At 39.1% G+C, this 25941-nt stretch overlaps 1 protein-coding gene across 5 annotated transcripts in view; it reads right to left on the minus strand.

Annotated features, from left to right (window-relative positions):
- Positions 1–25941, minus strand: part of ATP10D (ATPase phospholipid transporting 10D (putative)) — a 109584-nt gene that overhangs the window by 65911 nt on the left and 17732 nt on the right. For 4 of the 5 annotated variants that reach the window (XR_003911541.1, XM_029946203.1, XM_029946193.1 and 1 more), the window contains exons 2-3: positions 7371–7697; positions 5088–5282 (exon numbers count right to left, since the gene is read on the minus strand). Coding sequence is in view for 4 of the 5 variants with exons in the window: in XM_029946203.1 (XP_029802063.1) it covers positions 5088–5282; positions 7371–7660 (485 nt within the window). In the remaining variant the exon portion in view is untranslated. Of the gene's footprint in view, positions 1–5087; positions 5283–7370; positions 7698–25941 lie in introns of those variants that run through there. The other variant, XM_029946212.1, reaches the window with a different exon arrangement.

A 25941-nucleotide genomic window follows, 5' to 3' on the forward strand; every position in this document is an offset into this window, starting at 1 on the left:
TCTTTTCCCATTCTGTCGGTTGCCTATGAGCTTTTTTGATTGTGTCCTTTGCAGTGCAGAAACTTTTTATCTTGATGAGGTCCCAAGAGTTCACTTTTTCCTGATTCCCTTGCCTTTGGGGATGTGTCAAGGAGGAAATTGCTGCAATTGAGGTCAAGGAGGTTATTTCCTGCTTTCTTCTCTAGGGTTTTGATGATTTCCTGTCTCACATTCAGGTCCTTTATCCATTTTGAGTTTATTTTTGTGAATGGTGTAAGAAAGTGGTCTAGTTTCATTCTTCTGCATGTTGCTGTCCAGCTTTCCCAGCACCACCTGCTAAAGAGGCAGTCTTTTTTCCATTGGATACTCTTTCCTTAATTGGCCATACACTTGTGGGTCCAGTTCTGGGCTCTCTATTCTATTCCTTTGGTCTATGTGTCTGTTTTTGTGCCAATACCATACTGTCTTGGTGATGACAGCTTTGTAGTAGAGGCTAACGTCTGGAATTGTGATGCCTCCCATTTTGGTTTTCTTTTTCAATATTACTTTGACTGTTCGGGGTTTTTTGTGGTTCCATACGAATTTTAAGATAATTTTTTCTAGCTTTGAGAAGAATGCTGGTGCAATTTTGATAGGGATTGCATTGAATGTGTAGATTGCTTTGGGTAATAATGACATTTTAACAATATTTATTCTTATGATCCATGAGCATGGAATGTTTCTCCATTTCTTTGTGCCTTCTTCAATCTCTTTCATAAGCTTTCTATAGTTTTCATCATACAGATCTTTTACGTCTTTGGTTAGGTTTATTCCTGGTATTTTATTGTTTTTCGTGCAATTGTGAATGGGATCAATTTCTTGACTTTTGAATGCTGAGAACAAACTGAGGGCTGAAGAGGGAGGAGGAAAGGGGAATGGGGAGTGATGGTCATGGAGAGGGGCACTTGTGGGGAAGAGCGCTGGGTGTTCTATGGAAACCAACTTGGTAATAAACTATTAATTAAAAAATCAGAAAGTAATGTAGGTTCCTAGAGGGAAGGTATTGTATCTATTTTTTTCCCATTTTTTGTTTAAATCTTTAAATCTCTCATTGCTTACAACAGAGTAGGCACTCAAATTTATTGAGTGATTAGTAGTTTTGTTTTTGACAGACTTCTATTATCTTGAAACATTACTACCTTATACACAGCTGCTATTTTAAAGGCAATCTTAAGAAACTTAGGTTTTCCATAATGGCTCATTCCAACTTAACTGAGGTATAATAAAGCTTAAATGCTTAATTTCTATATTAGTGTTTGTTATTTCCCAAGATACTTGCCCATAGACAAGCACCATGTGAAAGACCGCATATTACAAACAAGAATCAAATTATCTACACAGAAATGTTAATATGCTTCTTCCAAAAGCTGGCACAATTTAATAGCTCATACTTTCACCTTAATTTTGCTGAGGCATAATTTGCTCATAGCAATTTAAGTTGTTAGCACGTTTAAATCAGCAAGGCATAATCTTATAAACTACGTTTATTTTCTTTATAATTTGTTCCAAAAATAATTTGAGGGGAGGAGGAAAAAGGTAAGCAGCATTTCTTATGCAACACCAAACAAAAGCAAATTACATAAAATAATACATAAGAAGACAAATTACCTGATTCTACTTTGAAATAAAGTGGCATCTTGGGATAGACTATAAACAATTAAATAGAATATTACATCTTATCTTTAAGTTTGTATGCAAATAATCTAAAACAGATGAGGATTATGTCCAAAAGGACACCTTAGAAAAAAATTAGACCAGGTCTCCCACAAGGCAATTTTAATATTTACAAAACAGTCTCCTAAGGAGTTCTCAAATGTTGATTAAATAACTTTAATAATGTGACAAATTCTAGCTAATAGTTATTACTAGCCTACTGGCTAACCTTGACTTAGCTTTTAGAAATGGCTGAGTACTATTGCTTACTGTTTTATTACTATTATATTCATAATGAAAGGAACTGGGGTTTAACTAGCTTATGCAATGTGCACAAGATTATACAGCTACTAACAGAGAAAATCAGAATTAGAGCTTATTTAGAACAAGTTTGAAAAGCAAACAAACACACATTACCAACTTTAAACTCCCACTAAAAGTCAGTCATTATTTATATACACTAACTTGTATTTTAAAATACATATAAGAAGCATTCTTCCCATTGGCTAAATTTGGTACTGCTGGGTAATCTTAAAATTGGTCAAAATCTGGACTTTTGTTCCTCATAATCATTCCAAATTACTGTCTCTTACTGTACTTCTAGGTGTGTCTGTGAGAGTGTTCCTGGGAGAAACAGTATTCTAATTAGGGAACTAAGTAAACAGATGGCCCTCACCCAATCCCTTGAGAACAAAAAGGCAGAGAAAGGTTGAATTTACTCTCTGTCTTTCTGATGCTTGACCTGGGACACTGATGGTCTGACCTCAGCATTCCTGGTTCTCAGGCTTCAGACTCTCACTATAATCTATGCCATCAATTCTCTGGCTCTCAGACCTTCATACTGCACTGCTGGCCTTCTGGAGACTCCAGCTTGTGTGGCTGGGGCTTCTTGGCCTCCGTTATCACAGGAGCCAATTCCTTATAATAAATCTCATTCCTCTGAACAACCCTGGCTAATGCAATGTCCAAGCAGTGGCCTGGAGGTAAAGTCCCTCCACAGTAGGCCTCACACTCCCTCTCTTCATTTCTCATTACTGCTCCTTTAATGGGTTACCTCAGGCCAAGTTAATATACTCAGTAGCCTCAAAACACTCCTACTCCTGAAAATAAAAAAAAAAGCAACATCATAAACTTGTTTGTAAAGCTATTAACATATTAGATTCAGAATGTCACAAATCTGTTCTAATGATGACTTTTTAAAGTTTATTTATTTTATTTTTGAGAATGAGTACATACATGTGGGAGGGGAAGAGGCAGAGAAAGTGGGAGAGAGAATATCCCAAGTGGGTTCCGCACTAACAGTGGTGCTTGATCTCATGAACCAGGAGATCATGGCCTGAGCCAAAATCAAGAGTCAGACGCTTAACCAACTGAGCCACCCAGGTGACCCTAATGAAGACTTTTTAAAAAGTAGATACAGGAGCACCTGGGTGGCTCAGTCAGTTACGTGTCTGGCTTTGGCTCAGGGCATGACCTCGTGGTTCATGAGTTCGAGCCCCACATCAAACTCTGTGACAGTACAGAGCCTGCTTTGGATCTTCTGTCCCCTTCTCTCTGGCCCTCCCTCTGCTTCTGCTCTCTCTCTCTCTCTCTCTCTCTGTCAAAAATAAACAAACATTAAAAATTTTTTTTAAATAAACAGCATTTTAAAAAGTAGATACATTTCTCATGAGACATAATGCCAGAAAATATAATAAACTTTGTAACTCATGTTCACAAAAGTATGAAATATGAAAATATCATCTTCACAAAGACATGGGAGGTGTTTGTGGTGCAATACTAGGACAAAGCAACTAGGATAAAAATATATGTAGCACAGTCTTAAGTTCGTAAAACTCATGCACACAATGAGCACAGGACTTAAAAGGAATATACAGCCGTGTTACAGTTATCTCTGCACTCCAGCATCGCAATAATTTGTGGACGTAGATTTACAACATATAACACAGTTCAAAACTCACTTTTACAGACTTCATTTTTAGCTACACAGTCATCTATTTAATAAATACTGAAGATACAAGTCTCCAGCAGAGCACATATGCTTCTGAAAAGTCCTATAATGAATACGTTTTGCTGCTGCAACAGGAAGAGTTTTGTAAGTTGCTAGTTTTGTGTACAAAAAGGAACACTCTTGAGGTGCCTGGCTGGCTCATTCAGGAGAGCATGCAACCTTTTTTAAAAAATTTTTTTTAATGTTTATTTATTTTTGAGAGAGACAAAGCATGCGTGGGGGAGGGGCAGAGAGAGAAGGAGACACAGGATTTGAAGCAGACTCCAGGCTTTGAGCTGTCACCACAGAGCTCTATGTGGGGCTTGCACTCATGAATCATGATGATCATGACCCAAGTCGAAGTCAGACGCTTAGCTGACTGAGCCACCCAGGCGCCCCAAGCATGCAACTCTTGATTTCAGGGTTGTGAGTTCGAGCTCCACGTTGGCTATAGAGAATACTTAAAAAATCTTAAAAAAAAAACAACAACCAAAACACTCTTCCCCATTTTTTAGTATCCCTTTCCTCAATCAGTACTTGTCTTTTTCTCCACATCCCATCTTCTTTTTCATATCCATTCCTATTTTTCTTATCCCATTCTCTTCTTAATCCCAAATTATAACATCCAGAATTAAAAGCTATCTGCTTGCTTGCTTGCTTTCTTATGGTTTGAAGTTTAATGCTTTCAATTCCACTTATAATAAGTTATAGAAGCTTTTGCTTTATCAACTCCTGGGTTGACAATGACTTTTAGAGATCTTCCTTGACTTATAAAAGGGTTACATTCCAATAAACCTATTGCAAGGTGAAAATATTGTAGGTCAAAAATGCACGTAAAACACCTAGCCTACAAAACAGCATAGTTCAGCCTAGCCTAATTTAAATGTGCTTAGAATGCTTACCCATGGGCCTATAGTTGGGCACAATCATCTAACACAAAGCCCATTTTATAACAAAGTGTTGAACATCTCACGTAATTTACTGATACTGTACTGAAAGTGGAAAACAGAATGACTGTGTGGGTACAAAATAATTACTTAGCCCCGCGACCACAGGGCTGGCTGGGAACTGGGCTCCCTGCTACCGCCCAGCATCATGAAAGTATCTCACCACATCGCTCACCCAGGGAAAAGGTCAAAATTCGTATTTTGAAGTAAGGTTTCTACTGAACACATATTGCCTTGTACCACTGTAAAGTCACAGAATCCTAAATCAGACCATCGTAAATCAGGACCATCTTACACATTTTGGTTCTGCTATGACGTCTGAGCTAAACCCACTGAAGGTCATTAACAAACATAAGTGGAAAACAACACCACCATCACCAGACAGGGTCCTGATCACATCTAAGGGGGAAAAAGGTAACAGTCTGCGTGTTTCTAAATAAGACATGTGTACTCCCCAGCACAATTCCTGTTACACTTACCTACTATAAACTTTAGTCACTAGATTGTTGATCTGTTTGTCAATCTTGTATTTTCGGTAATCTTCCAAACCATCTTTAATGGCGATAATCGTAAGGACCACAACCAGAGGCAACATTGTAATTTCCTTTTGGAAGGCTTCGACCAAAGGCACCCAGTTCAAGACAGCTAGAAACAGGAAATATAAATTGGCAGCTCTGCAAATCCAAACACACACAAGCAGGTGTTAACAAATCACGAAGAAGCTTAAAGCAAGTGGGGCAACAACACCGCAGGGTGATTTCTGACAAATTTCTACTAGTTCATTTTCGATGCTACGGGATAGATAACTACACAACCTAACAGATCTGAGCAATGTGTCCCTTCTCTAGACATCCAGCTAAGGGCATTACTTTAATAAGTGGGAGGTGTTTTTTTAAAAAATAATAGTGAATGTTGGAGCAGGATAGTCTTGAGTTGTGTAAAACATAAAGCATAATAGAAGATGCTATTTTCATTTTAAAGGCTCAAAAAAATTAGAGGAAATTCAGTGTTAATGCGTTGCAGAAACATATTTTTAAAAACTCCAATTCTCTAGCCTTCAGAAGTTCATTTGCAAGTACAAACATTAGATTCAAACAAGGCTCAAGATAAACAGAGAAGCCCGAGAGGTTTTTTTTCCTCCCTGGAGACCTACCCTTCTATTTCAGCTCTTCTGCTATTCACTTTTTCAGGAACTTTCTCCACTCCTTGGTTTTATATATTCAAATACTTCTCCACTGGTCCCTAAGGTAAATTCAAGTGGCTCATTTCCTTAAAATCACAGACCTGCATAGCCCCTTGGGTTTTTATCACATATTTTCTCCATTAACCTTAAACTTCTCCAAATAATTTTCCCCACGTTTCTCATTCCTCGCCTCCAACTCCTCTTACTCCAAAAATGTCTTTCTTAACACTTTTTGCTATGTATATATTTTTTGGCTTCTATTGTTTCCATGTGGACTGCATCCAAACTTAGAGCACTAGCCCTGGATTCTGTTCAAGTTCCAGATTCTAATTCAATCAAGTGCACTAGATTATAAACTTCATACAAGACAGACTCACCCATAGCATTTAAAGCTATTAATTCAACAAATTCACATCTATACTTTAGACATACCCACCATTCAATAAATGCATGTAGAGCCTAAGTAGAGTGAATAATGAGAATGAATATATGTAGAATGAATAATGAATGTTGAAAATCTCTTTATTCACACATTAGCATCTCAAACTCAACATTTATAAAACCAAAATAATCTAGCCAACTTTTGCTTTATTCCTGTCTTTACTTCTTCTGCTAATCCTCCTGGTTAACTCAGCTCAAAATATTCACACCATCTTTTTACTTAATTCCCCACATCTAACCCATAATATCTGTAACAGATAATCCTTTACATTCCCACATTTTTCTAAGCTCAGGTCTTACCACTCACCAGAATATATACAGCATATGCCAGAATGTTCTCTCTGCCTTTGCTTTGCTTCTAATGTGTTAGACAGAAGGGTCTACATTCCAGGCCTCAGGCAAATCTATGCTAATCCCTTTCTGTTTTTACACCTATTCATTCCTATGTCTGAAATGTGCTTTGCCAACACCTTTGCCTTGAAAAATCTCACCACTCTCCATAATTAAGTTCAAATGCCATTTCCTCTTCTATTGCTCTAGTATTTCTCATTTTGAGGCTTCCTCCCTACTTGGTAGGACTTTATAACACTCATCACGTCCACGGTGTCTTTTCATCGTATATAGCAAACTCCCTTAGGAAAAGAGCACCAATGGGACTTGCATTTCCTTCAGTGCCTAAACTCACAGCAGAGGTTCAGTAAATACATATTAAACTGAACTCTGTCATTACTTCACCTAGTAACATCTTATATCTGCATTTGCTTCAGAGCTCTATTTCCCCATATCCTATAAGAAAAAGCTAACATTAAAATGCAGCGTGGACTAATGGGAAGAACAAGGAAGCAGGTGTGACGCTGGGTAAACCACGGCACTGACCTTTGTTTCCTAATCTGGAATATGAAAATAACGAGATCTGCTGTGGCCAAGGGAAGGCGTCTTACCAATGGTGAAGTGCTGTGTGAACGTGAGGGGTCATCTTTTCACAACAGACTCTACCTGAATCGTCAAAGAAAACGTCCCAAGTCGTAGGCTTAGGAAACATATGTTACGGAAATGAAAAATCTTTTATCAACCAGAATGACAAAGAACATATCAAGAGTGTTTTCAAAAAAAAAAAAAAAAAAAGGAATAAAAGTACCTGTGAAATTGTTCAAATAAGTTTCTTGGCACAAAATTTAGAAGTGTGTACTTTGTCGTTCGTATTCGGTTATTGACGTAGGTGCCGGAGAACTTTTCGTACTCATCCTTGAAGGGCCAGAGGTGGGGGATGACGACGCGGTGCTTTGCTGCCAGTTTGGGGGTTCGGGAGGGCGCGCCCCTGCAGGCGAGCAGAGAGGAGTAGCTGTACGGCCTCTCATCGTCCTCCCCGTGTGTGCTGCCCATCAGCCGCTGCCAGTGATACCTGGCCCATTGAAGGCACTCCGTCATGTCCAAAATGCGCCGAGATCCAGGAGCTGTAGGTGATCTGGCAAAACAAACAAAAGCCCACTAAAACACTCCTCATCAACTTCTGGAAAGTCTTAAAGGGCAGTAAAGGCAGTAAAATTTACCATTTCCCCCCATATCAAATACATATATGACCCAACGGTTCAAGGTATAAGTGGTTTAAGAACACTTTCAGTAGGTGCTCTGTTTACTCAGATATTGTCTTCTCCCTTCCCCTGTTCTCATTCCCAGGAAATTTTAGTGAGGACTGAATTGGGGCTGAATTGGGCCAGCGTCCTCCTCAGCCATCGAATCTCTGACCTTCTCTCCAAGGCCAGGCAGCTCATTATCTTGTAATGCCTTCCCCCAACACTGCCATTCTCTCCTGAAGAGTGATTACTAGATCAGAGGACTGCTCTACACAAGACAGAGACACGAATAGCGTTTTTACGGGACTGCAAAGAGACCCGATATGGAGATAATTAAGATGTGGTAAATATCCTTTCAAATTTCCAGTTTAGAAATTTTTTTTATGAATAGTTTATTGTCAAATTGGTTTCCATGTAACACCCGGTGCTCTTCCCCACAAGTGCCCTCCTCCATGACCATCCCCCCCCTTCCCCTTCCCCTTTCCCCCTTCAGCCCTCAGGTCCTTTTCAGTACTCAAGAGTCTCTCATGACTTCCCTCCCTCCCTCTCCCTAACTCTTTTTCCCCCTTCCCCTCCCCATGGTCTTCTGTTAGGTTTCTCCTATTAGATCTATGAGTGAAAATATATGGTATCTGTCCTTCTCTGCCTGACTTATTTTGCTTAGCATGACACCCTCGAGGTCCATCCACGTTGCTGTGAATGGCCAGATTTCCTTCTTTCTCATTGCCATGTAGCATTCCACTATATATATAAACAATATCTTCTTGATCCATTTATCAGGTGATGGACATTTAGGCTCTTTCCATGATTTGGCTATTGTTGACAGTGCTGCTATGAACATTGGAGTACATGTGCCCCTATCCATCAGCACTTCTGTATCCCTTGGGTAGCTCCCCAGCAGTGCCACTGTGGGTCATAGGAGAGTTCTATTGATAGTTTTTTGAGGAACTGCTGTTTTCCAGAGCAGCTGTACCAGTTTACATTCCCACCAAAAGTGTAGGAGGGTGCCCATTTCTCCACATCCTCGCCAGCATCTATAGTCTCTTGATTTGTTCGTCTTAGCCACTCTGACTGGTGTGAGGGTATCTCGGTGTGGTTTTGATTTGTATTTCCCTGATGATGAGTGACAGTGAGCATCGTTTCATGTGTTTGTTGGCCATCTGGATGTCCTCTTTGAAGAAGTGTCTATTCATGTCTTCTGCCCATTTCTTCACTGGATTATTCATTTTTAAGGTGTGGAGTTTAGAACTGAAGCCACTTTATATGGAGCAGGAATGTTGAAGGAAGAATCTACCTAGACATTCTAGCTCAAGCATTTTCAAAATCTGTCAACTGTCAGACCAGTGAGAAATACATTCTGTGATGTAACCTATAACCGCCACACACGCAAATACATACACAGCTGAAACAGAAAATACAAAACAATGCCTGTTCTTACTACTGGCAATGCATGTTCTATTCTACTCTATTCTCTCTCTTGCTCAGTCTCTCTCCCATTTTAATACTGGTAAAGAGGCACTGAATTGGTCTCAAGGTCTACTGGTATGTAGCTACACACACTTTGGAAAGACCATGATTGCATGTGGCTCCACAATGGGCTGAAAGTATACACAGAAGTGAATAGATCTACTTTCAGCTCGTGTTATGGCAGAAAGGCAGGGGGAAATGGCCACTAGACTAGAATGTTCAGGGAGGGAAACACTTTTCCCATCATGGCCAGAAGGTAGCCTTTTAATCTTTCTTTATCTACCCAGGCAAACTAAAGATGCATTAATGCTTAAAGAAGGTTCTGTGATTAATAATAGTTCCCATAAATCTTCAGTAAAACTTCTTTAAGATCTCAAAAGGCAAGCAAATCAGAGTAAGTCATACCTCATTAAGAATCAGCAGGAATCACAGTATTTTAAAGCTTAGACTTTAGAGATTATTTAATCTAGAGGTCACAAACCAGTGGTCTTTAAGCAAAATTCTTCCAATGATGTATCTTATAGTGGTGGCAAACACATTGTTAGAATTTGTTTTTTGATATAGGATCAACCTTTTCAAATAGATATAATTGACATAAAATACTGATATTTAAGGGGTGCCTGAGTGGCTCAGTCAGTTAAGTGTCCATCTTTGGCTCAGGTCACAATCTCATGGTTCGTGGGTTGGAGCCCTGGGTCAGGCTCTGTGCTGACAGCTAGCTCAGTGCCTGGAGCTTGCTTCGGATTCTGTGTCTCCCTCTCTCTCTGACCCTCTCCCACTCACGCTATCAAAAATAAATACATGTTTAAAAGAACTGATATTTAGTTTCTCTTAAAAAGAAAACGGGCTCCTGGGCAGCAAAATTAGTTAAGTGTCCAACTTTGGCTCAGGTCATGATCTTGCAGTCCATGAGCTCAAGCCCCCCCCTGCCCGGTCAGGCTCTCTGCTGACAGCAAGGAGCCTGGAGCCTGCTTTGGCTTTTGTGTCTTCCCCTCTCTCTCTGTCCCTCCCCTGCTCATGCTGTGTATGTCTCTCTCTCTCTCTCAAAAATAAAGATTTAAAAAAGTTAAAAAAAAGAAAAAAACAGAATATTGGGCACATATTTTCACATGATAACAACTGTCAGAAACCTTTTTACTATAGCCCCTGACCCTAACCCTGCATTTTCCAGTTCCCCTATTTTAATTGAGTGAATGAGCACAATGTTTATCACTTTTTGACATCAAATTCTTCCTGTTCTATTGCCTCCAGCTCAAATATCAGCTGTATCACTTATTAGGTATATGACCTATGTAATTAACCGCTGCACCTCAGCTTGCTAATGAAAAAAATGAGACACCATGAAGAGTGATGGGGCACACTGGGGACAAACAATGTTCATTTTATTCCCCACTCTCACTCTCCTCTTTGGCTATTACTCAGGTCATACAGAAGTCAAGGTTGTAAACCCTATAAGCTGGACTGTGGTCCAAACTTTCAATATATTGCTTTTCAAGTTAAATAAAGTTGTCCATTGCTAAGTAAATGGTCCGTTCCGTACACCTGTTGATACATGACAAGTAACCACCATTAAGTAGGATACATATAGAAGACCAAACAATCACAAAATATAGGCATGACATAAAATGGCCCTCACTGCATCTGACCTCATCTTCAACCATTCTTTCGGAAATTCATCCTGACTATATTCATGAACAAACTGTGTTCCGCTTGTCTGGTGTTTCCCAAGCTCCTGAACTAGCAGTCTCCTCAGCCCCTCCCCTGGAGATCCTGATTAAAAGAATCTAGAATGGGGCCCTTAACTGTGGGGTTTAATCAGTACCCAAATGACTTATCAGGGAGGTTGCAAAGCATAGCTTATCCCTTGCATCTCTGCAAATGCTGCTCTTTCTGGAGGGCTGGTCGATCATTTCACCCACTCATTACACCAGCACCTATTCATCCTTTAGACTGTTTTAGTCTGACTGTGGAGTGGGGGGAACTGAGGAAGGTCCACACAGGAGATACCATAAGGCATCCCCAGCTCTGCTCTCATTCCGATCCTGAGCCGGGCTCACTCATCACTCCTGTTTCAGCACACAGCAGGTAGCTTCTTTCTTTGAAGTCAGGGAATGCATCTAATTGTTTCCAGACTTCACAACAGACTCTAATGCTTAGCCCAAGTTACACGATCAACAAATGACTGTCTATCACTGAATTTTATAGAAACAAGGTAGTATGAGAAAAGGAGACCAAACACCCCATTTCCTCTTTCATGGTTCAGCCTGGCTTTCCTTCCCTTAGAAGCAGGAGTAAATAAGATTTAAGTTTGAGAAAACAGAAGCAGTCAGTTTGTGATTGCATTCCTTCTGCCTTTATTAATAGAAGGAATCTGCTTCTCCAAGCCTGAAAGACTCTTTGAGAAAAGCACTGTTTTCTTTCCCATTGGCTTTATAAGACCAGTAGAGTAGTGATTAAGCGCATCGACTCCAAAGCCAGACACTGACATCAATTCCTGGCATCTCCACTTGCCAGCTAACCTTGATCAAAGGGTTGTTGTGAGGATTAAGTGAGTTAATATATGTAAAGCGCTTACAATAGTGTGTAAACCATAATTAAGTGCTAAGTAAAGTGAACAAATGTAGTGATTATCTGGAAAATGTTCTCTCAATTATAGTATTTATTCACAAATATTGAGAATTCATACGTGCAGTGTTGACACTAACAACTATACCCAGTTACTTATCTATATTTAATTTCTTAAACCGTATGTAACTTATACTCAGCTTTAGCAACACTGCATTTCATTTAACTAGAATGTCTGCCAGGCAACCAACTATACCCTCTTCTCAGCTGTTCCCAGGGGTGAACAGAGCAACCTAGTACACAAAACTCTAATGAACAACTTAGTATGAAGCATTTTTGCGATTTTTCAAGAATATCATCACATCCAGATGGCCAACAGACACATGAAACGACGCTCAGCCTCACTCCTCATCAGGGAAATACAAATCAAAACCACTCTGAGATACCACCTCACACCAGTCAGAGTGGCTAAAATGAACAAATCAAGAGACTATAGATGCTGGCAAGGGTGTGGAGAGACAGGCACCCTCCTACACTGTTGGTGGGAATATAAACTGGTGCAGCCGCTCTGGAAAACAGTGTGGAGGTTCCTCAAAAAACTATCCATAGAACTCCCCTATGACCCAGCAATAGCCCTGCTAGGGATTTACCCAAGAGATACAGAAGTGCTGATGTATAGGAGCACATGTACCCCAATGTTCATAGCGGCACTTTCAACAATAGACAAATCATGGAAAGAGCCTAAATGTCCATCAACTGATAAATGGATCAAGAAGATATTATTTATATATATATAGTGGAATGCTATATGGCAATGAGAAAGAATGAAATCTGGCCATTTGTAGCAAGGTGGATGGACCTCGAGGATGTCATGCTAAGCAAAATAAGTCAGGCAGAGAAGGACAGATACCATATGTTTTCACTCATAGGTCTAACAGGAGAAACCTAACAGAAGACCATGGGGAGGGAAAGGGGGAGAAAGAGTTAGGGAGAGGGAGTGAGGCAAATCATGAGAGACTCTTGAATACTGAAAAGGACCTGAGGGCTGAAGGGGATGGGGGGAAAGGGAAAAGGGGGTAACGGGCATAAAGGAGGGCACTTGTAGGGATGGGCACTGGATGTTATATGGAAACCACTTGACAATAAACTATAAAAGAAAAAAAAGAAAAGCTTTGGCTTCATATTTAAAGTGTGATGAATAAATGTGAATTTATCTGTTAAATTAAAATAAAATATTCAACTATGGTATAAAAAACAGTGCTCAATATAATTAGTCATTAGGAAAATGCAAATTAAAACCACAATAATATACTATTACATATCCCCTAAGATAGCAGTGATAAGAATAATAAAATAATAACAACAATAATAATAATAAACAGAAAATATCAAATATTGGCTAGGATTTTGAGAAACTGAAGCTTTCATATATAGTTGATGGGGATGTGGAATAATAATGCTACATTAGAAAGCCATATGGCAGCTTTTTATAAAGTTAACTATAACCTTATTTGGTTAAAGAACCAAATGCTTAAAGTTCAATTATCATCACTTAGAACCAGAAAGAATTTTCAGTTCTAGATACCTTACTCCTGAGTGAGCCACTGTCCCAAAAGGTAAGGAGAGTAAGTATTTTGTTTAAAAAGAAAAAACCTATCATTTACTTAGGTTTTATTAAAGTCTCCATTCCTAACATCATTTTTACTTTAGGAGTAAACTACTACTTATGAAAATTTGAATTACAACAAACTTGCTGCTGGTTAGTGATGGAAAAATACCTTTGAAGATTAACTATATGAAAAGGCCTGCATGTTCCCAGGCTGAGCATGGAAATCTGAAGCCCAACATTACCCAGATATGCAATGTCAAAAAACACCTGATTTCTGGACACTTTGCTTTCACTAACAGACATTAACATTTTACCTAGAATTTAAAAATTAATTAATATGACCATAGATCCTAAAGGTCAAGATTCTTTTTTTTTAATGTTTATTTTTTAGAGACAGAAAGATAGTATGTGAGTAGGGGAGGGGCCAAGCGAGAGAGGGAGACACAGAATCCAAAGCAGGCTCCAGGCTCTGAGCTGTCAGCACAGAGCCCAACAGGAACCCACCAACCTTGAGATCAAGACCTGATCTTGAGCAAAAGTCAGCCACTTAACTCACTGAGCCACCCAGGCACCCACTAAAGATGAAGATTCTTAACATACGTGAATACTGGGAGAGAAAGACTGGGTATAAGATTAACATGAACCAAATGCTATACACAGCTAACTTGCAATACTCCTTCACAGCAAGGCAATTATACGGTGTAAAAAAAAAAAAAGTTTCATTGCAAATAACCATTGCTCGCCATAATGTAAATATTTATGTGCACTAAAAATATGTGCAAACTTTTTTATAATTGCCACAAAAAATTATAAATCAATTTCACTTAAGAATATTGATGGGAAAACTCATGAAAATCTGGCAAATTAAATACAATGCAAAACAATGGCTGCTGTTTGTCTCTAGGGGTTGCGAGCAGCCTTGGGGTGACGGTTAGCAAGAAAATGGAGACACAGGTCCTACTATTGAGAAGTCGTCTGACAACAACCTGAGTAAAGTTTGGAAGCAGACTCTTCGTGAGTTTTCAGTTAAGAATTTAGCTCAGATGATATCTTAATTTCACCCTTTAAGCACCTGAGCAAAGAACCAAGTCACACCATACCTGGACTTATCATCAGCAGAACTATACTTATAAACTGGAGTTGTTCTAAGCCACTAAGTTAGGGTTGTTACAATGGCAGAAAACTAGTGCAGAGGGCCCAAAAGTAGGTCCCTGTGTAAATGGAGAGGTAATATATGGCAAACATGGAATTTCAAATCAGTGGGAAATGGTGACTTAACATCTCTGGAATAAATGATTATCCATCTTGAAAGCCAGAAAGCTAAATTCCTACTTTATATACACCCCATTTAACAGTAAATTTTTATTTAAAAATATTTTAATAAATTTTTGACTAAAAAAATCTCTAGGTAGATTAAAAGTTAAATGTAAAAATTACAGTAAATTTACTGGAAGAAAACTCAGAATATTTACATTGTTGTTGGCTGGGCAGAATTGTTAACTTCTCTCTTGCTTAGGAAAGTTTTCTTATAGTCAGTGCTGGTGAGTATAGGGGGAAACAAACCCTCTGGCAATGGGAAATGAATTGCTACAATCTTCCCCCCCCCAACAAAAAAAACTTTTTAACCAGATCTAGTAAACTGAAAATACATATAACTATTGACACAGCAATTCAATTTTGGGGAGTCTTACCTATAGGTATGGGTATATGTACATAAATGTATACTGTAGTTTGGGGGGGTTGTTTGTTTTTTGTAGTAACAATTTTGGAAATATCATGAAAGTCCTTCAATTGTGGAAGAGCTGAATACATACACCATGACACATCCACATTACAGAATATTATACATTTATTTAAAATTGTATATATCCATCCATTGACCGGAACCAATGACTATTACGTATAGTTAGCAAAAAAAAATTTTTTTTTAAGTAAATAACAGAGACCTGCAAATATAAATGATCTAAAGTTTATAAACATGAATGAAGTACACAGACCCAAATTACTGGTCTGGGTTCAAAGAATGGTGAGAATAACAACATGGACATATAACTTTGGTTACTACCTACCAATACAAGCAAACATATACACAAGACCTAGGACACACCTAAGCCCGCACAGCTTCTGTCACCTCCCTAGCTCCTCATGAAGACAAGACGGTGGGGTAGTGCTGTCGGCTGTGAGGAATGTGGAGGCTGCCAGTGCGCAAGATGCTGGAACAGATGTCCACTGCCTTTTCAAATCCTTAGGCTGGAAGAAGGGCCACATCAGCACCCAAGGGTCTACAGATCTCTAATCAAGGGCTATCTTAGTGGACCACAACTCCACCTAGCCTGGATTTCTTACTGTTGAATCCACAATAGGCCTGGCCTTGTTTTGCTTCTCTTAATCATATGGACTGCCTGGATGTATGTTCACATACATTTGCAAGAACATGGATAAAAGTATAGAACATTTCACACAGGGCTATGAATATCGGTTATCTGATGGTGGGAATACAAAGGGAATAGAAGACAAACTCTTCTTCCTTGTCTTTGGCACAAGAAGATGTATTAGTTTATAATTTTTCTAAATAAAGTTTTTGGAAGAAAGGAAGAATTTATAATTAATAGCTACAAAAGTCTAATGTTGCCCTAAGTGTTAGGTCTGCATGATGCTACATGACCCAATATTTCACTCTCTCCAGAAGCTGAAAAAAACCAATAAAATTCTAAAATCTATAAGAGATCATTTTTAGGCACAAAACCAATTAAGGTTAGAAATAAAGAAATACAGGGGTTTCTGGGTGGCTCAGTTGGTTGAGTGTCAGACTCTTGATTTCGGCTCAGGTCATGATCCCAAGGTCATGGGACTGAGCCCTGCATAGCGCTCCATGCTGAGTGTGGAGTCTGTTTAAGATTCTTTCTCTCGAGGGCACCTGGGTGGCTCAGTCAGTTAAGTGACCGACTTTACTTCAGGTCACGATCTCATGGTTTGTGGGTTTGAGCCCAGCGTCAGGCTCTGTGCTGACATCTCAGAGCCTGGAGCCTGCTTCGGATTCTGAGTCTCCCTCTCTCTCTGACCCTCCCCACTCATGCTCTGTTTCCTTCTGTCTCAATAATAAAAATAAAACATTAAAAAATAAAAAATAATTTAAAGATTCTTTCTCTCACTCCTAAATACAGAGAACACACTGAGGGTGGATGGCAGGGTGAAGGAGAGGGGAAAATGGGTGCTGAGGAGAGTACCTGTTGGGATGAAAACCAGGTGTTGTATGTAAGCCAGTTTGATAATAAATTATATTTTTAAAAAACAAACATTAAAAAATTTTTATTTTTATTTTTATTTTTTTACTGTTTTTATTTATTTTAGAGAGAGAGAGACAGCATGAGCAGGGGAGAGTCAGAGAGAGAGGGAGACACAGAATCTGAAGACAGGCTCCAGGCTCTGAGCTAGGTGTCAGCACAGAGCCCGATGCGGGGCTCGAACCCATGAACCATGAGATCATGGCCTGAGCCGAAGTCAGACACTTAACTGACTGAGCCACCCAGGCGCCCCAAAAATTTTTTTAAAGATTAAGTCAAGAGGATGAAATATACAGAATAGAGAATATAGTCAACGATATCATAATGCTGTGGTATGGTAGCTACACTTGTGTAAACATAGCCTAATATACATAGTTCTCAAATCACTATACTGTACACTGGAAACTAGTGTAATAATGTGTTTTAACTATACTTCAAAAATAAATAAATACATTAAAAAATATTCTCTCTCTCTTCCTGTCCCTCTCCCCTGCTCATGGTCACTCACTCTCTCTCTTAAAGAAAGAAAGAGAGAAAGAAAAAAAGAAAGAAAGAAGAGAAATATAAACCAAGTTTTGCTTATAAAATAAGCACTAACACTTGTATAATGTCTGTTTATGAAATATGTTTCCCAGTGTCATTTACAACTTCGATTTTTCAAAGTAAGAAACAAAAAAAATCAAAGATTTTATAACTCAAGACTTGCAATTTTAATTCCAAAGTCATGCCTTTCCAACCATATAATACTACTTCTACAGAAAATTTAAAGTCAAATATGATCATTTAAAAGTATTTCTAATTATAGCATTTGCTTTCTAAAAGATATTAAAAACAAAAATCTGGGGTGCCTGGGTGGCTCAGTTGGTTGAGCGTCCAGCTTCAGCTCAGGTCATGATCTCATGGTTCGTGGGTTTGAGCCCCGTGTCAGGCTCTGTGCTGACAGCTCAGAGCCTGTAGCCTGCTTCAGATTCTGTGTCTCCCTCTCTCTTTGCCCCTCCCCTGCTCACGCTGTCTCTCTCATTCTCAAAAATAAATAAAACATTTAAAAAAATAAATAAGTAAAATAAAAACAAAAATCCTTCAATAACAGAGTGTACCTAAAATAACTTATCACACTATGCTCCTTCTTGAACACAATGTACTTGAAAGCAAACAGATCTCAAAACCCTGTTACCCTTAACAAATGCTTAATGAAAAGTTTGTAGCAAGGAAGACTACCAAAGGTAAATATGCAATAATGAATTCCCTTGGGCCCAGTTAGCATTTAAAAATTTCTGAGGTCATCACCAACCAACAAACAACTTGAATTACACATATAAGCTCACTTGTCTGAAAGAGAAAAACATTCTTATGCATAGTCATTTCGAGATGCTCTGTTTGTGGCTGTCAAACTCCAGCACGCATCAGAGTGTCCTGAACCACATCCCCGACTTTCTGATTCTGCAGGTCTGGGGTGGGGGTTCAAGAATTTGCATGTCTAACACATCTCCAGGTAGTGTGGATGCTGCTGGTCCTAAACCATACTTTGAGAACCACTCCTCCATGCTAAATCAGTTTATTTCAAAATGCAAAATTAAATTAAGAGAGAACAGTTTATTAGGTCCCACTCCTGTTATCAGCAAGCCCATTTCCTCTGAGTGTATACACCAAGGCTGTGTACCAGTGACTTGACAGCCCGCGCAAACAGATGCTCTCATCCAAGGTTAGAATTAACTAAAATTGTGAAGGCCTAGTTTACACAAAAATCCCCAGAGGTTGGTGATGAGGGGTACAGGATCGATTCTTTGTACAGATTTAATACAGTTACAGTCAGTTTCAACCAACATTTCCAAAAGCTCAGCAAAGAAGAAAGGTAAGTCCTGGCCTTGACAGACTTCTAATCTTCTTCTCAACCAAGACAAGAAAACCCTAATGAAATATCAAAGTTGTTTCATGCTCAAGACCTTGGAAGAAAGCCAAGTTATCTAGTAGGGTCAATAAAAAATACAGAGTAATTTTATAGCTTTCAGTTTTGGAGAATAAGATAGGAACTGTTCACAGTAGAAATGTACAAGCTACAAAAGTCTCATTGACCTCAATGTGTCAAGTAGCCCTCTCTGAAGCACAGTGAGCCCTGATTGCTCCAATCTGGGTCATCTCTGACTGATTTATCCAACTCTTTCTGGAAGAGCCCTGTTGCCCTCAAAGAGATCAATTCTCTCTCTGACAGGTAATAACAATGGCAGTAAGATCATTTGATATTTTTGCTGATTTCTTAGTTGCATCAGGGGCCAAAGTGACATGTTGGCAGGGCTCCTTTAGTAACTACTATCCTGTAATCTACAAAAGGAGGAAATATTTTCATCGTCCCACATAATGACTGGAAAAATATGAACAGTTATAAATGGATCTAATACAAGTTCGGTGATGACAAGGGTCAATTTATTTAGTGGGAAAACTGGATGTTGAATAATAAAGTCCCATAATCCTCTGTGCTCTCCCGTAGGTGAGAGGAATCAGATTTGCCAAATAAAGTCATTTTGGAGTTCCATGTGCTCTTTAATATTTTCCACTAATTGAACTTCTTGAACTAAATCCCAAGTAGAAGTACGTATTCTTTTAGATGTATGTAAGAGGCCAGGCAAGGGGAACACATCACCAAAAACAATGAACTGAAGTAATTACTTTTGATAATTGCTGATTATTTTCATGGGAGGAAATGCTTTATAGAAGTATAAAAAACTAACCTATAGTATCTTTCACTTCTACCACTAACAAAGGAATCTTTGTGATAGCTTTGTCATTTTTAGGACCCTGAGTGGGAAAAGGTCAACTCTACTCAATCACATAACCCTTAGGCATCTTTAGAAAAGAGTGCCTAAAGTGGCGCCTGGGTGGCTCACTCGGCTAACTGTCCAACTTCAGCTCAGGTCCCAATCCCGTGGTCGGTTGTTTTGAGCTCCGTGTCAGGCTCTGTGCTGACAGCTCGAAGTCTGAAGCCTGCTTCAGATTCTGTCTGTCTGTCTGTCTGTCTCTCTCTCTCTCTCTCTCTCTCTGCCCCTCCCCAGCACTCTCTCTCACATACAAAAATAAATAAACATTAAAGAAAAATTTCTTAAGAAAAACAAGGAGTGTTGGACCAAGTTTACTCAGTCCATGACCTGAAAACCAGACCCTGCGGTTGATGCTGGGGAGAGAGAAACAAAAGATACTGTTCTACATCACAGAAGCAGTCTCTAATTCAGGCTGAGGAGGGTCCACATGCTTGATATCAGTGCAGTTGAATTTTCAAATACAACATCTTAATTTTAAAAGAAAACAGATATCAAATATGACTGTGGTACCTAGGTGAATAGAAGAGTTACTCATTCTAATGTTTCCAATTCTCCTAATGTTAATGAGTCTTCAATTCTCTCAATTTCCTCCCTCTCTCCTTCTCTCTCCTTCCCCCCCATCTATATATACACATATATACATATACACATCCCTTCAGACACTGCAAGCTTTATCATCTCTCATCTTCAATGTATCTCAACTTTGTCTTGAAAGGACCACACTCTCAAATGAGTTCCATGTTGCTGACGCTTAGGCTTCAAAACTGGTTTAAGCTAGCAAAAAGGCAGGGGAAAAAAACTGAAGTTGTATGCATATCTCTCTGCTACTGGGAACTTAAAAAAGCTCACCCATACTCATGGTTAGTTCCCAATATGTCTTTGTCTATTCTTAAAGCTGAAAAAACAAACACATATTAAAATGTTAACAGCAATTTTTAATACTATGTTTGGACGTTGGTAATTCCAGATAGTACTCCTGAATACAGGGATGACAGAACAGCATGTGTTTGAGATTTGGTTCCTCAACTCTAATAAAATATTAACTCAATAAACCTAAGATCATAACAATATCTGCCATTTAGAAAGACATGCCAAGTTCTGTGCTGGTGGTAAGTACACAGTAACTTTAACCCTTACAACAAAGTATATATCATTACCTCCATTTTAGGGTGAGAAAATTGAGGCTCAGAGCAATTGAGAAACTTACCCAAGGGACACAGCTTGATAAGTGGTTATCCAAGACTAATCCAAAAAAACACAAGGGTTGGAAGAAAGAAGAGGACACGTATAAAAGAGCTGAACCTCTGTCATTTAGGGGAAAAAAACAAACTACAGACACACTTGATTTGAAAAACTAAAGTTAACAAGTTTAAATACTGGTATTTAATTTAAAAACACTAATTTGACGCATTCAATAGAAAGCTCTTTGCATATGTTTGAAAGATGATTCAGTATACACAAATAAAATTTGCTTTTAAACGATACATTTTTAACCTGGCTTCAGTATCATCTGCCCCCACAGGGACCTGTAAGCAACTAAACCACTATCTTTCACTGTCCCTCCTTCATGTATGGTCTCACTTCCCTGCTCAATCGATTTCAATTTCATGGTAACCTTGTTATCACTTCCTTGTATATTCTCTCTACCCCTTAGGTCTTCTCTCCTCTCTTGGCAAAACTCTTACCCTAGTTCTATTCAAATCAGTTGTATCTAAATTCTTGTTATACTCTGTTCCAGTTAGTACTTCCAGGTTGAAAGTGCTGTAGAGAAACCCGTAACATCCCTGACTAGTGTCACTTTAAATTACTGACCAGGGACCACCAACCAGCCACACCTACTGATGGTAATCACACAGCATTTGCACACTCTTCACTTTCCCACTTTCATAGACAACTGTTTCATATCTTCTCCTCTAACTTCCCATATGTCCTTCCTAACTTCTTCCTACCGATGACCTTGTTTCTACTGTACGGAGAAAACCAAAGCCATCAAACCAACACTTCTCCAGTTTCCCCCATGTAACTGGCCTCCAGCTCAGACCTCTTCCCTGAATCCTAGACTCCTATATCTGCCTGCCAACTAGGCAGCCCCAGTAACAGGTACAGAACTGTGCTCCTCTACCTCCCCCAAACCTGCTTCCTCCACAGATTCTCAGTTGATGGAGGCGCCATCCTTCCAGATCCTCATCCCGAAAGCCTCTGATTCATCTCGGGGCCCTGTCCTCTCCTCAAAACCCAGATAGTCAGCAAATTCCACCGAGTCCAGAATCTCATCAGGTGGCATCACCTCTACCACTATCATCTAGTCCCATTAAAACCTAAGTTACATCCTGAATTTTCCACAATTTAAAACTCTCTAGAGACTCTCATCTTAATTATGACAACAGGTGTCAGCATCATGTGTATCTGCCTACCAAACTGCTCTCCAATCTATTTTTTTAGTGTTTTTTTATTTACTTTGAGAGAGAGAGCACAGATGAGCAGGGGAGAGGCAGACAGAGAGAGAGAGAGCAGATTCCATGCTGCCAGCACAGAGTCCGATGCGGGGCTAAAACTCCCCAATGTGAGATCTGAACCTAAGACAAAACCAAAAGCCAGATGTTTAACTGATGGAGCCACCCAAGTGGCACAGTCCTCTCCAATCTATTGCTCCTCTCCTCCTTCATGCCACCTGCTACAGGCTCACCTCAACCATCCGTGTTCCTTCCCAGTTTTATTTTTCATAGAACTTTTGCATCACTTTCTAAACATCATAAAATTATTTTTGTATTTTAGCTCTTGTTGTCTCTCCTCTCCATTAGAGGAGGGATTTCTAGCTTTTTTGTTCACTCATACAGCCTAGACTACAGAGTGCCAGGCACAGAGTAGATTCCATACATATTTGTAGAATGAACGTATGAATCAGGTAACGCCTCATATACTCAGCAAAAAACCGGAATATCTGTAACAATTTTGTATATACCAGCCCCACAAGGTACATGAGCTTATTTATTTCATAATCTCACTATATCTTTTATTGTGCATGCTAAAGTTATCAGAGTTTCACTTTTAGCATGGAACCCTAAAATGACCTCTAACAAGACTGCAACAGGAAGACATAAAAAGGGAAATAAAACAAGAAGACCTATTTTTAAAATAGCTCAGGCATTTGAATTTTATTGTTGGGAAACTCTCAGGGAAGAAGTTTTCTAAGTACCTGTTTTTTTCACACAGCTTAAGGTTTATCCTTTTAAGTACTAAAACAATTTTATCTGGGTTGAAACAGCAAATGTAGAAGAATGAAACTGCACCACTTTCCTACACTGTACACAAAAATAAACTCAAAATGGATGAAAGACCTAAATGTGAGACAGGAAACCATCAAAGCCCTAGAGAACAAAACAGGCAGCAACCTCTTTGATCTCAGCTGCTGCAACTTCTTACTCAACCTATCTCTGAAGGCAAGGGAAATAAAAACAAAAATGAACTATTGGGACCTCATCAAGATAAAAAGCTTCTGCACAGCAAAGGAAACAATCAGCAACTGAAGGAATGGGAGAAGACAATTGCAAATGACCTATTGGGTAAAGGGTTAGTATCCAAAATCTATAAAGAACTTATCAAAATCAACATCAAAAAGAACCCAAATAATCCAGTGAAGAAATGAGCAAAAGACATGAATAGACACTTTTCCAAAGAAGACATCCAGATGGCCAACAGACAAATAAAATGATACTCAACACTGCTCATCATCAGGGAGATACAAATCAAAACCACATTGCGATATCACCTCATACCAGTCAGAGTGGCTAAAATCAACTGTGGAAACAACAGATGTTGATGAGGATGTGGAGAAACAGAAACCCACTTGTACTGTTGGTGGGAATGCAAACTGGTACAGCCTTTTTGGAGAACAGTGAGCGGCTTCCTCAAAAATTAAAAATAGAACTACTCTATGACTCAGCAATAGCACTGCTAGGAATTTATCCAAAGGATATAGGAGTGCTGATGTAGCCCAATGGCAGCACTATCAACAATAGCTAAATTATGGAAAGAGCTCAAATGTCCATGAACTGATGGATGGATAAAGAAGATGTGGTTTATAATACTATGGGATACTACTATAATACTATGGGATACTACTTATAATACTATGAGAAAGAATGAAATCTTGCCTTTTGCACAATGTGGATGGAACTGGACCATATTATGCTAAGTTAAATAAGTCAGTCAGAGAAAAACAGATATCATATGTTTTCACTCATATGTGGAATTTGAGAAACTTAACTGAAGACCATGGGAGAAGAAAAGGGGGGAAAATAGTTTCAGAGAGGGAGGCAAACCATAAGAGCCCCTTAAATACAGAGAGAGAAGTAAGGGTTGATGGAGGTGGGGGGTGGGGAAAATGGGTGACGGGCATTGAGGAGGGCACGTGTTGGGACAAGCACCGGGTGTTGTATGTAAGTGATGAATCATGGGAATCTATTCCCAAAGCCAGCAGCACACAATATACACTATCTGTTAGCTAACTTGACAGTAAATTATATTTTAAAAAATAACTAAATAAAAAAAAACACAGAAAAACCAATTGGATGAAGTGTGAAGAGTGTTAAAACCAGAGGAGGGTAAGTGTGTGTGTGTGTGTGTGTGTGTGTGTGTGTGTGTGTGTGTAGGCCTTTTAAAATTAAATAAAAATTGTTTCTTGATTACTTACTATTTTGGAATTTATGTGCATTCTTATATACCAGTACTTTGGATAATCAAGGTTTGATCCTACACAGACTTCTTTTATGGAATTTTCCCTCTGCTGTTTAACATTTGATATTCAGAAACTGTATCCCCTTCTTCTTTATTTTTCCCTTGTTCATGTCAGCGCTTCCCAGGATGTATACTGAACAATTCAGCCTTGTCAAAGAAGAATCATGCTTTCACAATACTGAACTAAAAAAAATAGGGGTGCCTAGGCAGCTCAGTCAGTTAAGTGTACAACTTCGGCTCAGGTCATGATCTCATGGTTCGTGGGTTCGAGCCCCATGTCGGGCTCTATGCTGACAGGTCAGCCTAGAGCCTGGAGCCTGCTTCAGATTCTGTCTTCCTCTCTCAGCCTGTCCCCCGCTAGCACTCTGTCTCTCTCTCTCTCTCTTAAAAATAAACACTAAAAAATTTTTTAATAAAAATAAATAATTTTCCAGTATTTTACACATTTTAAATAAATTTTCTTCTGAGAATTCAGTTCCAATGTTCTAAGCACAAATTAGTGCAAAGTGTTCAATGCAGCAATGCATTCAGGATTTTCGGAAACATATCCATAGGTTCTCTTCCAGTAATTGAAGACCTCCTTGTTTCGAATGTTCATGTCTGACTTTATAGGTTTGTTTCTCCCTTGGATGCCCAAATATCTGCCTTTATCAAAGTTTAATTCTTATTCTCAACTCTCTTAGAAAAGTCAATATACTTAAATACTGAATTAATAACCTTAATGGTCTTCATGTAGCGAACACAGAAACTTATGACTTATTTAGTGAAACCTATTTTTGCTGTTCAGAGATCTCTTTTCCTTCTATCTGTTTAATAAACAGCTACCAAGGGCTCCCTGTGCCAGTCAGGCACTTTTCCTGGTGCTGCAAACCACAATAATGAAAAGTCTTATGTAAATTCCAAGATTCCTGCCCTCAAGAAGCAAAGAGCCCAGAAGAGGGATCAGGGATGAACTTCATGAGACTCCCTCACTCCCAGAAATACTTTAGAGATTAACCTCCACGAGACAAACCTAGTCAGGTTTATGGCCAGGTTTCAGAGCGGCAAATACTAAGAACATTAAAACATTAACCTAGTCAATAAACAAGTAAGTTATGATATGAAGCTACACCCAGATAAGTGACCATTTTGAAAACAAGGGCCAAAATACCTTCCTAAATGGGCAGAACACAAATTTCATGGCATGCTACCTTTATTCATCACACAAAGGACAGCAAATCCTAGCTCTATGTGACAAGCTGTGTGTGTAAAACATAATAAACACACTGGACTAAATGCATGCTGTAAAAGACTGGTAGTAAGAAAGGGGAATGAATTGTAATTACTTAATAGCTGCTTCCCCCATAAGACCATCTTATTTACAGTTTGAACCAGTGACCAGACAACGCCTACCACAGGACAAGTACTCAATGAATATTTTTAAATTGTTTTAAAATGTTTGTTTATTTTTGAGACAGAGAGAGACAGAGAACCAGCAGGAAGGGGCAGAGAGAGAGGGGGAGACACAGAATCTGAAGCAGGCTCCAGGCTCCAAGCTGTCAGCACAGAGCCCGATACAGGGCTCGAACTCACAGACCCTGAGATCATGACTTGAGTTGAAGTCAGACGCTTAACTGATTGAGACACTCCGGCGTCCCAATGAATATTTTTAAATATTAAC

Source organism: Suricata suricatta, chromosome 1, assembly GCF_006229205.1.
Source record: "Suricata suricatta isolate VVHF042 chromosome 1, meerkat_22Aug2017_6uvM2_HiC, whole genome shotgun sequence".
Taxonomy (NCBI): Eukaryota; Metazoa; Chordata; class Mammalia; order Carnivora; family Herpestidae; genus Suricata; species Suricata suricatta.